This window comes from Elephas maximus, chromosome 7, assembly GCF_024166365.1.
Source record: "Elephas maximus indicus isolate mEleMax1 chromosome 7, mEleMax1 primary haplotype, whole genome shotgun sequence".
Classification (NCBI taxonomy): Eukaryota; Metazoa; Chordata; class Mammalia; order Proboscidea; family Elephantidae; genus Elephas; species Elephas maximus.
Window position 1 is genome coordinate 63,893,265 of NC_064825.1, and position 12,647 is coordinate 63,905,911.

General features: G+C 47.7%; 1 protein-coding gene across 12 annotated transcripts in view; it reads right to left on the minus strand.

Annotated features, from left to right (window-relative positions):
* Window positions 1-5,051: 5,051 nt before the first annotated feature.
* DENND2B (DENN domain containing 2B) overlaps window positions 5,052-12,647 on the minus strand; it is a 220,676-nt gene continuing 213,080 nt past the window's right edge. For 5 of the 12 annotated variants that reach the window (XM_049890316.1, XM_049890318.1, XM_049890315.1 and 2 more), the window contains 6 exons: window positions 10,374-10,551; window positions 10,046-10,087; window positions 8,713-8,824; window positions 7,701-7,940; window positions 6,754-6,840; window positions 5,058-5,916 (listed from right to left, as the gene is read on the minus strand). In XM_049890316.1, the coding sequence (XP_049746273.1) occupies window positions 5,882-5,916; window positions 6,754-6,840; window positions 7,701-7,940; window positions 8,713-8,824; window positions 10,046-10,087; window positions 10,374-10,551 (694 nt within the window). In that variant the 3' untranslated portion in view covers window positions 5,058-5,881. Of the gene's footprint in view, window positions 5,917-6,753; window positions 6,841-7,700; window positions 7,941-8,712; window positions 8,825-10,045; window positions 10,088-10,373; window positions 10,552-12,647 lie in introns of all 12 variants that reach the window. The other 7 variants (XM_049890320.1, XM_049890325.1, XM_049890326.1 and 4 more) reach the window with 4 other exon arrangements.

Sequence of the window (12,647 nt, forward strand, 5' to 3'; positions counted from 1 at the left end):
TGTGGACTTGCTTGCATCTTATATAATGGTGCTGATGGAGAAAGGTAAAAATAGGGGTTCTGAGTTTGTTACGGAGCCTTGGTGGCAGTGGTTAAGCACTTGGCTGTTAACTCGGCTGTTAACTGAAAGGTCGGTGGTTTGAATCCACCAGCTGCTCTAAGGGAGAAAGCTTTGGAAACTCCAGTAGGGTCACTATGAGTCGTGATTGACTTCAGAGCAAGGGGTATGTAAGGAGTTGTTTGGAAGACTTCTAATATGGAAACTGAAGCTAGGGATTTATAACAGGTGGTAATTAACAAATAGAGACTCAATTCAACATCTAAGTGATTTCTTAACAGATGTTGAAGGTGTGGATAATTAAGGGTTTTAAGTTTCAGACTGATGGTTAAATTTCAGCTCCAAACCTAATAACTGCCCTTTTATGCTTGGTTACTTAAATTTCCTCAACTTAGAAATTTAAGGTAAAAGCACCTACTTGAGGGTTATGAAGATTAAAATGGAAAGCACTTAACCTCTGTGCTTTTTGTTAAGCAGGATATAACTGTAAATTTATAGGAACAGGAAGGAGTGAATTAACTGGGGCAGAGAAGAGCCTCCCTGGTGCAGTGTCTCTGTCAGTGGGAAAGTGTTGCAGGCAGAGGGGAGAGCAAAAACGGTGGGTTCAGGAAACTTGGATAGATCAGGCAATTAGAAGGTGTTACATGGAGAGAGCCATATGGAAAGTGCTACAGTGGGAGGCTGGAGGCAGGAAAATGGCAAGGGTTCAGAAGGTGTAAAGAACCAGGACTTGGTGAATTAATTGGGGTGGGGCAAAGAGCAAAATCGGCATAGAGGTATGACATTTAGGGGGTGTCATGGATTGAATTGTGTCCCCCCAAAATATCTGTCTACTTAGCTGGGCAGTGATTCTCAGTGTTTTGTGACTGTCCACCATTTTATGTGATTTTTCTATATGTTGTAAATCCTATCAATCACTATGATGTAATAAGATGGATTAGTGGCACTTATATTCATGAGGTCTAGAAGATTAGGTAGCGTCTTAAGCCCATCTCTTTTGAGATGTAAAAGAGAGACATGGGGACCTCATACCACCAAGAAAGCAGTGCAGGGAGCAGAGTTGGTCCTTTGGACCTGAGGTTCCTGTGCTGAGATGCCCTCAGACAAAGGGAAGACTGATGACAAGGCCTTTCCTCCAGAGCTGACAGAGAGAGGAAAGCCTTCCCCTGGAGCTGGGGCCCTGAATTTGGAGTTTTAGCCTACTTTAGTGTGAGAGAATAACTCCTTCTCAAAGCCATCCACTTGTGTTATTTCTGTTATAGCAGCACTAGATGGCCAACACAGGAAGATTACTAGTAGAGTGACTGCTTTGTATTTCAGTTGAGAGTGAAAGGTACCTCTAATTAGATGATCAGTACATACGAAATACAATTTTCCTGATAATATGCTTTGTTCTATGGGATCAGGAACAGACCTAAGAAGTAATACTGAACCATACGTCCACTCTGATGTCAATGCATTCTTGAACCCAAAGCCACTAACACTTTTTTACACTGCCGGCCATTGACTAACTTGCACTGTGGACATAGAGGATCACACTGGTCTTCAAACGTTTAATCGCCTACCCCTTTGAACTGAAAAATGGCACCGTCTCGATATTAGGTTGGTAGCTAACTTTTTAAGTTTAAGGAATTGCAAAACATAATTTCTGACCTATTGTGTATGTGCTTTGAATATATTTTCGTCCACCCCTTGATGGAGGTAAAAGTTTGAATTTATGGGAAGTGTCGGCCACATAAAAAGGCACACCTCACTGTCAAAATCCCCTATAGCGGTCTTCAATTCAAGCAGTCAGCCCTGGAACGAAAAGCCGAAGGCGCGCACCACGGGCTGGAGATGTGCAACGTCCGCCCACACTAAAAGGTGGGAGGCTACGGGGCGTGGGCGGCTGCAGCCTTCGGAACTCTTAGATCCTGCAGCCACTCGTCGGTGTGCGCAGCCAACCTCAGCGGCGCCCTCGCGCTAACCAGGATCCCCTCCCTCCTTTCCTCCGACCTGGCGAGACGCTTCCTGCTGATGTGACGTTCTGATTCCGGGGCATATTGACACCGCCCCCCCGGCCGGAAGCACAGTGGGCGCCAGCTCCACCCCCTTCCCAGCCGCTTCCGGCAAGTGCAGCCGCCGTCCGCGATAGGCGACTGCTGGAGTTTCCCGGGGTAGGCGGAAGGTTTAAGCCCTGCCTTTGTTGCTGTGCGTAGTGGTTAAGTGCTACAGCTGCCAACCAAAAGGTCGGCAGTTCAGATCCCCAGGTGCTCCTTGGAAACTCTGTGGGGTACTTCTGCTCCGCCCTTTAGGGTCGCTATGAGTCGGAATCGATGGACGGCAGTGGGTTTTGGTTCGCGGCTGTGCGGCCGTGGCCACACTACAGAGCCGGACTCTGGGCCAGCTTTGCCGCGCTTCAGATCCGCTTCTGGTGCGTTTAAGAACAGGGGGTGTGGTCTTAATATGCACTTTCCAGATAGGAATTTCCACTTATCTGAATGAATTTTGTTTCAAGAGTTTAAAATAAGCGCCGGTTGTTAAAGGCACCTTGGTCTAAAACAAAAGCATGTTTTATGTATTAGCATAAAAATGTTCTTGTAAAACAGAGAAGGGATTTTCCCTCAGGCTTTTTGGAAGGAGATTGATGTACATGCTTTGATTAGCTACCAGTAATTGCCAGTGCTGAAAAGCAATTTTTTTTTCTTGTTTTAGATTTTTCATGGTCTTTTTAACCCCACACCCTCCATAAATACAGTTAAGACTTTTGGAATGCATACCACCACATTGTCTGGCGCTAAAAAATAATTTTGTCTATCACCCCTACTAAGAATATAGGGTTAGGGTGTGTGTTTCATTCTTGGCTCTATTTTACATCGCAACTTTTCATTTCCATTTTGGGTTGTTTTTGGTATCCTGTTTATTTTATATTTATAAGTCATATTGGGTACAAGGCAGGCTGTAAGTCTGCATGCCTATGGAAAAATACGTATGAGATAAGAGTGTTAGTTTTAATAAAATTTTGAATGAGCCGTCATAATTGGACTGATTTTCTCGGGATGCTAGCTCCACAGACCCTCCGATGTGACCCAGAGTTGGATTATACTGTTTTCCAAGGGCACTCCTTTATATAATGTTCTATATAATTGTTGTGCGCCATCGAGTTGATTTCGACTCAGCAACCCAGCAGTACAGAGTAACATAGTTTTCTAGGCTGTAATCTTTGGGGGGAGCAGATCACCAGGTCTTTTCTTCCTCAGAGCCAGGTGGTGGGTTCTAGCAGCTGATGGACGCTTAACCATTGTGTCACAAGGGCTCCTTTCCTTCATAATACCTCCTTTTAAAAGCCTAATTTCAAGATGACAGTTTATCAGAGTGTGATTACTGAAAGTTTACACATAAAGTCTCAAAGTTACCAGACTGATCCCGTCATACCACAGGAGACACCCAGGGCCTTTCTTAACTCCAGAACGGGGAGGTGGAGATGGAGAGTGATACCCCTGCAGACGCTGGGACTTACTTCCCCAGTAGAGAAGACTATGTTGCCACCGCTACTAAGCAATTGCCCCAGGGTTGTTAGAAAGGCTGTTTAGACACTTGTTCTCAGTGGCTGCCATACCATCTCCCAGGGGGGTGTTTTAGAAATTTATGGGAACATTTTTTGTTTGTCACAATCATGGAGGGGGAGAACCCAGAGATGCTAGAGGCCCTTCAAAGAACTGGTTGGTTCTACACAATAAGGAAAAATCTAGCTTAGAACCTAATTCCATGCACAGTTTTTTTGCAGTTTGCATATACCCTTCTCAGTTTTCTAGGGTTCCAACTACTGAATAATGTGCCAGTATCACATTTTTTGGATTGGTATCAGGGCTGTGGCCAAAGCATGAGGAAGGAGATGTACCCCTGTGCTATAAAGGTACGTAAAGGTTTCAAATTTTACAAAAAGAGAGTTTACACCTCATACACTTGTGATTTGATCACATGTCTGAGGGTTCTTTAGAGTCACACTGAACAAAGATAGAAATTGTACCTTTTGGAAACTGTATTATTATTTTATTATTAAGGAGTCCACTTCTGTGACTGTCATGAGCCCAGGCTGGGTTAACAGTGATGAGCCCTGGAGGTAACCCAGTCTGGACTTTCAGGTTATGATCACTTTTCTCTCTACTTCAGCTGACTCACCTAGATTTGAGACCTTAGTCCTTGCCCTCCCTACTCCTGGCAAACGCCAAAGACAGCTCTGTAGGAGAGTTTTTCAGAGGAGAAGATGACTTTGTCTTCTCAGAAAAGAAACTCTCCACTTTGCTTTATGAGGCAGATAGCAACCCCAAACCACTGACAGGCTGGGGCCTGCGCAGGCCTCAATGGAGATGGGGGAAGGAGGGAGGGGAGTTTAGGACAGAATCTCCTGTTTATAATAGGCTAGGTGGAAGGACAGGAAAACTTCCAGGATTCAAATCCTGCCAGACCCAAACCCAATACCAGTGAGGAGACTTCTAACTTAATGTCCCATCCTGGGAGTTTTTACAGTTCCTGTTCTACCCAGGTCACGGTAGATGCAAAGCCCAAGCCACCCCTACTCCCCACCCTACTCTGCTTCTCCTTGTTCTTCCATGGGATGCAGCAGAGCTTTCTCTGCAAACCTAGCGTTCCAAAGGGGGGAAAAACTATTCCGAGTGACAGGGAAGAGGTATAAGCAATTGGGTCACAGTATGACCAAGCCCTGAGTTGGCTTTAGCTGGGCATTCCTCCACCAATGTTAGGATAACTAATGATGTCTTAAGGGTTCAGACTGAATAGGAAACTGTTATGATTCAACCAGTAATAGAGCCAAGGGGCAATGAGCACTCTTTCCATTACTGGAAACACTTAAATAAGGTTAATAGTTGGCTATTGGAGTGGAAAGCTGAACTAGAACAATGATCAGGTATCTTCTCTTTACAACTCAGTCAGAGAAGTCAATTTCAGGGAAGGTCAGTGACCCATACTGAATCTAAACCCCTAATCAAGCACTGAATTTCCTACATGATGGTTATTTCATTCCAGGCTGGCCTGTCACAGCCCATCCCCAGGAGGGAGAACTCTAGATAATGAATCCAAGGACACACGGGGCTCTGGGCCCAAACAACTGTACACTTTATTGGGAACACCCGTAGATGGTGGGAAGGAGGGATGCCCTGTACCGCATCATGGCCACCACTGACTGAGGGAGAGCACTGGCAGGGCTGGGGGCTGAGATTCCCATGACTCACTGACCATTTGAAAGGGTAGGAGAAACAAGAAAGGCCAAGCCAGAGCGTGATAACATGCTGCACACGCAGAATGATTGGCCCTTGCCTCTCAAAAACAGAGGATTGGGGGAGGGGGGCAAATAGAAGAAAATAGAAACTCTAAGATTTAAAAAAATAGTCTTCCTGTACATAACAAGACAGAATGTGCTCCCCAGGGCCCGAGACTGGCAGCAGGGACCTCAGGCAGGCAGGCCAGGAACCTCCAGGGGAAGATCAGTGGTTTGGCTGAGACAGTCAGCTGCACATAATTGGCCAGTCACCAGCACCCAGCAAAACTATCTGTGCTCGGGCAGGGCAGGAAAGCACCCAGCCCCTTGGGAATATACAAATATTTACCAGATTCTCTTTGCTTGTTACAAAAACAGTTAAGAAAGCTTACAGCAGATTATTTACAAACAGTATCCTGGGATATTGTGAAGGCAGAGGTGGGCTGGCTTGGAGGGTGGGGTCTGTGGGGACAAAGCAGCCACAGCAGCCCAGAGGGTCACAGGTTGGGACCCCTCCCCAGTCTCCAGGTTCTGCAAGGCACTGGACTCTGCTGCTGGGAAAGGGGTTTAATTCTTCTTGTGGAGGAACTTCATTTTGTTGCCTGTGGGCCAGAGAGGGCAAGAATGAGAATGTTTTGGTGTCACCTCTTCCAACCTCCATACCCTCTCCTCACAGCCCTAACTCTCTGAGTGGGAAAGACAGGATTAGGAAGACTGAATTACAGCTATGACAGATCTGATCCAGGACAGTGGAAACACTTCTAAAGCGCCTGTAAAAAAAAAAAAAAAAAACCAAACCCAATGCCATCGAGTCATTTCCGACTTATAGCGACACTATAGGACAGAGTAGAACTGCCTCGTAGGGTTTCCCAGGAGCACCTGGTGGATTCGAACCGCTGACCTTTTGGTCAGCAGCCAAACTCTTAATCCCTATGCCACCAGGGTTTCTAGAGCTCCAATACGGCACTGGTATTAATCACTATGGCTTTGTGGAAACCACTTAACCTCCGGCCTCAATTTCCCCCTAAACTGAGACATGCTATGATTCTGCGATCTTGCTGGCTGAGCTCCTTGAAGGGGGTGAGGGTGATAAGAGAAGGGCACTCCAGCACTGCTACTTCTGCAGGCCCGTGTAGCCTGGAGGAAAGCTCACTGGTCCTAACAGCCCTCAGGCTCACTTAGAAAGGCGAGCACACCAAAACACCTGACTTACATGAGACTTTGGCCTCTCTTGGGCCTGCAGTTTGGTGAATACTGTATTCATTGTCCTTGGAGCACTGGACTGGAAACCTTGTCTTCACCAAGGGATCTCTTGCTGCTCTGTCCACAACCCCACTATAAACACCCTTTGGCATCTATTCAGAGTATTTAGGGGGAAAGATCAGCTAGCCCAGCTCTTCTTGCTAAACCTGTGCCTCATCAGTAACAAGGCTACTCACCCAAACCTCGGAGAAACTTATTCATTCCACTCTGCTCAGTGTCTGGGAGTTCCTCTAAATACTGCTCCACTCGCTGCTCAAAGAGGCCTGGGCAGAAGGAGGAGGAACAGACACAGGGAAGAGAACAGTCACTGGAGAAAAGAAAGGGGAGGCCTAAATGCAGGGAACCCTGGGGCACAAAAGGGAGTAACCAAGGATCTGAAATTATAATTTGTGGGAGCATCTTACTAGAATTCACACTGGCCCATCACAACTATCATTAATGACACCTCACTGGTGTTTTATTGCTGATAGCAAGACAGTGCTCAATATCTTGCCTCCCAGTACACATGACTGAGCTGTACTGCGATGAAGACACCACTTTTAATTCCACAGCTGCCCCACATGGACACCCTCTCTAGCTCCTTTTAGGCCACTCTCCCTTGTTGTTCCAAAAAGATTTGTCGCACTAAATGGATAGTATTTAGTGGACTGAATAAACAATAAGGCAGAGGCTAGACAGAAAGATCTTGATGAAAGGAAAAAGCCCTGGAGTAAGTTTATGAAACAACTAGAGAGAAGATGACCTTCTGTCCTGAGTGGAGACTGCCATCAACCTAAGACAGAAGGCCAGCCCAATCCCATTTAAGGGACTTCCCAACTCCTGGAGTCTCATAACCCCCCAGAGGGAACCTGAGGAGGGGATGGGCAACCAACGGCTGCCCTGCACTTAGGTGGAGACGAGCCCCACTCTCCAGCCACATGGCTCCAGCCTGAGCACAGCCTTGTGAAGGCATTTACTTGGATAGGAGGAGAGCAAAGCTCCCTTGGAAGTTTCTATCAGAAGAAAAGAAGTGTTATGAAGCCAAGAGCTTCCATCACAGTGAGTAGCCACTCAGCCCTACTGGTAGCAGGAAAGTTAGAGAAGAGGGTCCATAGCCCCAAACTGCAAGATCTTCTGGCCTTACCCTTTGCCCGACACTTTCTTAGCTCCCTGTCTTGAATGAAGCCAGCAAACATCTGGGACTCCATAAAAACCTCAAGAAAACGGCGGATGCTCTTGGAGGCCACAGATTTGCGGAAGGCTTCTCGCTGAAAGGCCCTCTCCCCCTTCTCACTCTGTGTCAGAAAGAGGGAGTAGTGCCCAACAGTCTCCACAAAGAACCGGATAAAGACCTCCGACACCAGCCCGTTGAGGGTATTACATTCTGGAAAGGAAGAGAAAATCCTTGAGGTTCAAGTCAAGAGTCTGCAAGGCCTTCCCCAACCTACAACTGGCGTTTCCCTCTTCCCAACAAAACTTCCATTCAGTTTTGTTCTTGAAACTTTATCTCTTGTGCTCACAGGCTCATAACTAGCCCATAAGCTCCTGGAGGTCAAAAACTATGTTCTGAATATGGACCCAACCCGGACACTAGTAAATATTTGCTGGATGAATTAAAGTGGAAATCAGAGACCAGGACATCACTTTCCTCACAGCCCTAACCCTATGTGGTCTTCCTGGCCTCACAGGATGAGGAAGTTCCCTCCATCCTGCAATGGGTGGAGGCAAGAATAATTAGTGTGGCTGGTAAGTTTTTTGTCAGCAAAAAGATTTTTTATTGTTGACACATGTGTTTCGGTTTTCCCTCCTAAACCCCCTGGGGTAGAGAAGGCTTCAGAGGGAAGAGGGCAACTTTGTAGCCTGGGCCACCCTAGAAGCAGCTCCAACACTGTTAATGTTTCTGAACTCCCTCTGAGAAAATACAATTCTTCTCTCCCTCAAACTCAGTCAAGTCATAGCTCCTTGAAACCCATTAGAGTGGCGCTAGAGAATTCTAGGCTAGAGTGCAACCAAGGGCCTTATACCTGGCGCTTCATTAGCCAGAAGGAGTCTGGTACATAGAAAAAGGGTCTGTGTGAGGCCCAGATCCAGTCTAAGAGAACAAAGAGAGGCAGTCCGGGGCCAGGGCTGATTCTGCCCAGTTAAGCTTTGCTTACCATCATCGGAATCACTGTCAGAGTCCTGGGAGATCAGTTCGTTCTTCCTCTCCAGAGCCTGCTCCAGAGCCGCCTGTAACTTCCTGGGTAACAATGTGTCTTCATCATCCATCTGCAGAAGGGAAAAAAACAGTGATAATCATCACAGCTGATATTTACTGAGCACTTATTTTTTTTTTTTTAATATGTGCTAGGCGCTGTTCTAATAGCTTAAATGTATAATCTCATTTAATTCTCCCAGTAACCCTGTGAAGTAGATACTATTATCAACTTCATTTTAAGAACTGAGGCACAGAAGGGTTAAGAAACTTGCCCGAGGTCACATGGGTAATAAGTGGTGGAGCTGGTGGCATTCACTGCACATTTTGGCCAGGACCAGCCAGGGTTCCCACCTGAACACCCTGATGTAGTCTCCCCAATTCTTCCATCTTCAGCTCTGGGTGGGAAGCCATTGGCTTGGGGCTGGGAGATTTGTCTTTTTTCCAGGAATGGCTGGAAGGATTCTACAGAGAATCAAGTATGGCTACTGAAGTAGCAGCTAAACCCTCAATCAGCAACCAGTCCTTGACTGGAAGCAAGGATCTCCGGGGTGTAGCCTAATCAGCACAGTTCTTCCATGAAGTCTCTCTTCCTGAACCAAACAATTCAACGGAAGTATCAGGCCCAGTTTGTCTCTCAGGTATGAGGTTAGGCTGTTGTTCCTACCTCTTCACCCTGGCTCAGTGTCTATACCTTGATACTTTGTACCCAGGAGTCCTTAACTCTGTGGGTGGTATGAAACAGACTGTACTTTCAGAAGGCAGGACATTGGGTTGTGCTCCTTTATAGAGCTAGGGGGATTTCCATGACTAACAGAGGCTTCTGAAGTTGACAACAATGATAGCAACCCTTTGTTATATAGCACTCTATACATTACTATGTAATTCCCCTGGCCACATTTCAGAGCAAGTGTTAGCACCATCCCCATTTAAGAGATGAGAATACTGGCTCAAAGAAGTTAAGAGGCCTATCCAAGTTCATCTGGCACAAAGGTAGCAGAGCCCAGAAGTCAAGTCTCCAGACCTCCTGGCCATGCCACTCCAAAACTACTTTCCTAGACCTGATAATACCCACCAACTAGAAAGGCAGATCCTGCTGAGGTCAAGAGTTCTCAGACCAGCTTCTCCCCAACCCCAGTGTTTTCTGTGACCCTTAAGGGCCAGAGAGCTCAACAAACAGGCTATGAAGGCTGAGTAGTGTGTGTGATGGTGTGCAGTGCTGTGGAGCCCAAGTCTAACAAACCCCCACCCTAGGCAAGCCAGAGGTTCACAGTTCTGAGGTGTCCTGCTCTTACCTGTCGAATGAATCGGTCGGATCCCAGATTCACCATCAGCGCCTGAGAGGAGTGGTTATCAGTGATTCAGGGTGTGAGTCCCTGCAATGCCCTTTTGCCAAGCCTTCAGACCTCCCAGGTTCCCACGGTCAGATAACACAAATAACTCCAGTCAGGGATAGACCTCCCAGGGAGAAAGAACAAGGGCCAGGAAGAGAAGCCCAGAGGCCACGAATAAGTAGATCCCAGCATGTTTTCTCCCTCCCCCCTCTTCTGCTCCCACCTGAGGACTTTTGATTTCTTCCCTCCTCTACCCTTCCCCCCAGCTGGCTCCCCAGGTATGGCCCACCTCCTCCACAGGCAGCTCCTTCAGTTTGGGGAGGGAGCTGGAGAGCAGGCCAACCAGGAAGGGGGTGGGACAGCAGACGATGTCAATCATGGAGGCCGGAAGGACAGGAATGAAGGTGTGCTGCCAGGAGAAGGGGTAGAGCAAGGCCACCACCGCATGGGAGCAGCTGGATAGGGTACTGGTGGACAGACAGACAGAGAGACAAAGCACCTGAATGCAGGCCCAGAAGTTCAGGCCAGGGTTGTCTGAGCCTGTGATGCTAAACATTCAAGTGTAACAGAAATGCTAATGGATTCTACCGCAGGGGGCTCAGGGGCCTGGGTCAGACCCTGCAGACTGGTGAAGCACGCACCTTCCCACAGCTCAAGGCCTCAAGGACACTGGTGCTACCCTGTTTGAGACTCTACCTAGAAACATCCATGATGGATATATCAACACTTGAACACACAAAAGGAACACACAGACCTGTTAAGGGCCACACAAATGCTGCACAGGTAGGCCTCACCTAGTGTGAGATTATCAGCTCAGGCTAGGGAGTACAAAGGGGAAGACGAGCAGGAGTTGATCACAAATTCACAGCGTTTAAGAACTGGAGGGTCCTATAGAAGTCATCTAATTCTTCATTTTACAGCCAAGGCCATGGATACCCTGGGCCAGTCTGGTCATAAGTGGCAGAGCTAGGACACAACCAGTTTTCCCGTCTCCCAGATCAGCATTACTTCTGCTGCTCTTCCTTCCCTCTATCCATTCCTTTGTTAGAAAAAAAAGCTGTCTGAGAAGGGAGTACACTAAAATCAGCAGGTGAGGAAGCTGGCACCATTCTTACTGGGCTGGAGGTGCCCACTCCCATTTTTCCTCTAGGCTCCAAAACAGTCACAAGTCTCAGCGAGGTCATTCCTCTCTTGGCCTGGAGGGGGCTCCAGGCCGCTAGACCCAGGTCACTAATCAGAATGACTAAAGAGAGGACAAAAAAAAAAATCCACTGCCATCTAGTCCATACTGACTCATAGTGACCCTATAGGACAGAAGAGAACTGCCCCACAGGGTTTCCAAGGCTGTAAATCTTTACAGAAATAGACTGCCACAGCTTTCTCCCTTGGAGCAGCTGGTGGGTTCGAACCACTGACCTTTTGGTTACCAGCCAAGCGCTCTAACCACTGTACTACCAGGGCCCCTAAAGGGAGGACAGGGAAGAAAATCCCAAAGTGCACCGGTAAACACAAGAGACACACCTGGCCTGAACCACCTCAATCTGTCAGTAGATTCAAAGGCACTCCCCTTAGGGATCATATTACAGACAAGGAAACAGGCACAGAGTCTAGTTCATTTTCAAGCCTGACTTTCCCACACTGCCTCTCCACACCTATCGTTCCCACCTATTAGCCACAAAAGCCCTGGGCTCTAGTTGGTCAATTCCAGCAGGGATTCTCACCTTTTCACAATGAATGCCCCATCAGCCACAGAACACAGATCCAGTCTATGACAAACACATGTCCCCTTTTCTAGAAGGACCTCTGGAGGTTCACAAGTGCTTTGTCAGCCAGTGCCCTACTTGGCTGTCCTGCCACCCTGAGTACACCTGAAATACTGCTGGGGCTTGAGGCAGCTCCCCACACTCTTCCAGGTGAACCATCTTTAAAAAATCTGGAAGAAGTGCTGTCTCAGGGTGGGAGGTCAAAATGAGCTCCACAATCTCTTCCAAGGGGCCTGGGGCCTGGGTGGCAAAAGGCTTTGCACAACCCTTGGGGCTGATCACGGCAGAGTTAGGACACTTTCCCCCCACCTGCCCCCAAACAACCCCAGAACTAGGCCAGAAGGACAAAGGACTTATGGAAAACCTAAAACGTGAGCAATGGAACATGAACTGGCTGGACCTCCCGAGCCCTGGCCCAAGTCCAGGCAGATGTGCCATCACTGGGCTGCCTGCCCCTGCCCTCTCCAGTCAGAGGCAGACCCCAAGTAGAACCATTTGCCAGAAAAAAGACTTTAGAGAGGACATCTGTCCTGAGACCCAAGACTGGCAGAACTTGAATACCCAGCCAGGCCAAGAATAGAGTCCTTCCTCCCAGAAGGGTCCTGGAATGTACTCAGAAGCAGCTGCAGCCACAGGAAAACAATAGCTGTATTCACAGCCCTGCAGGCTCTAGACTGGGACTGGGTGTGGGGAAGAGGATACTCAGCCATGAGTGAGAGTGGAATCGACAGGAAAAGAAACCTCAGAGTCCAGGCTTTTTTAGGGGCTAGCTAGGAAGAGCATTTCAGCTGGGTAGCCAA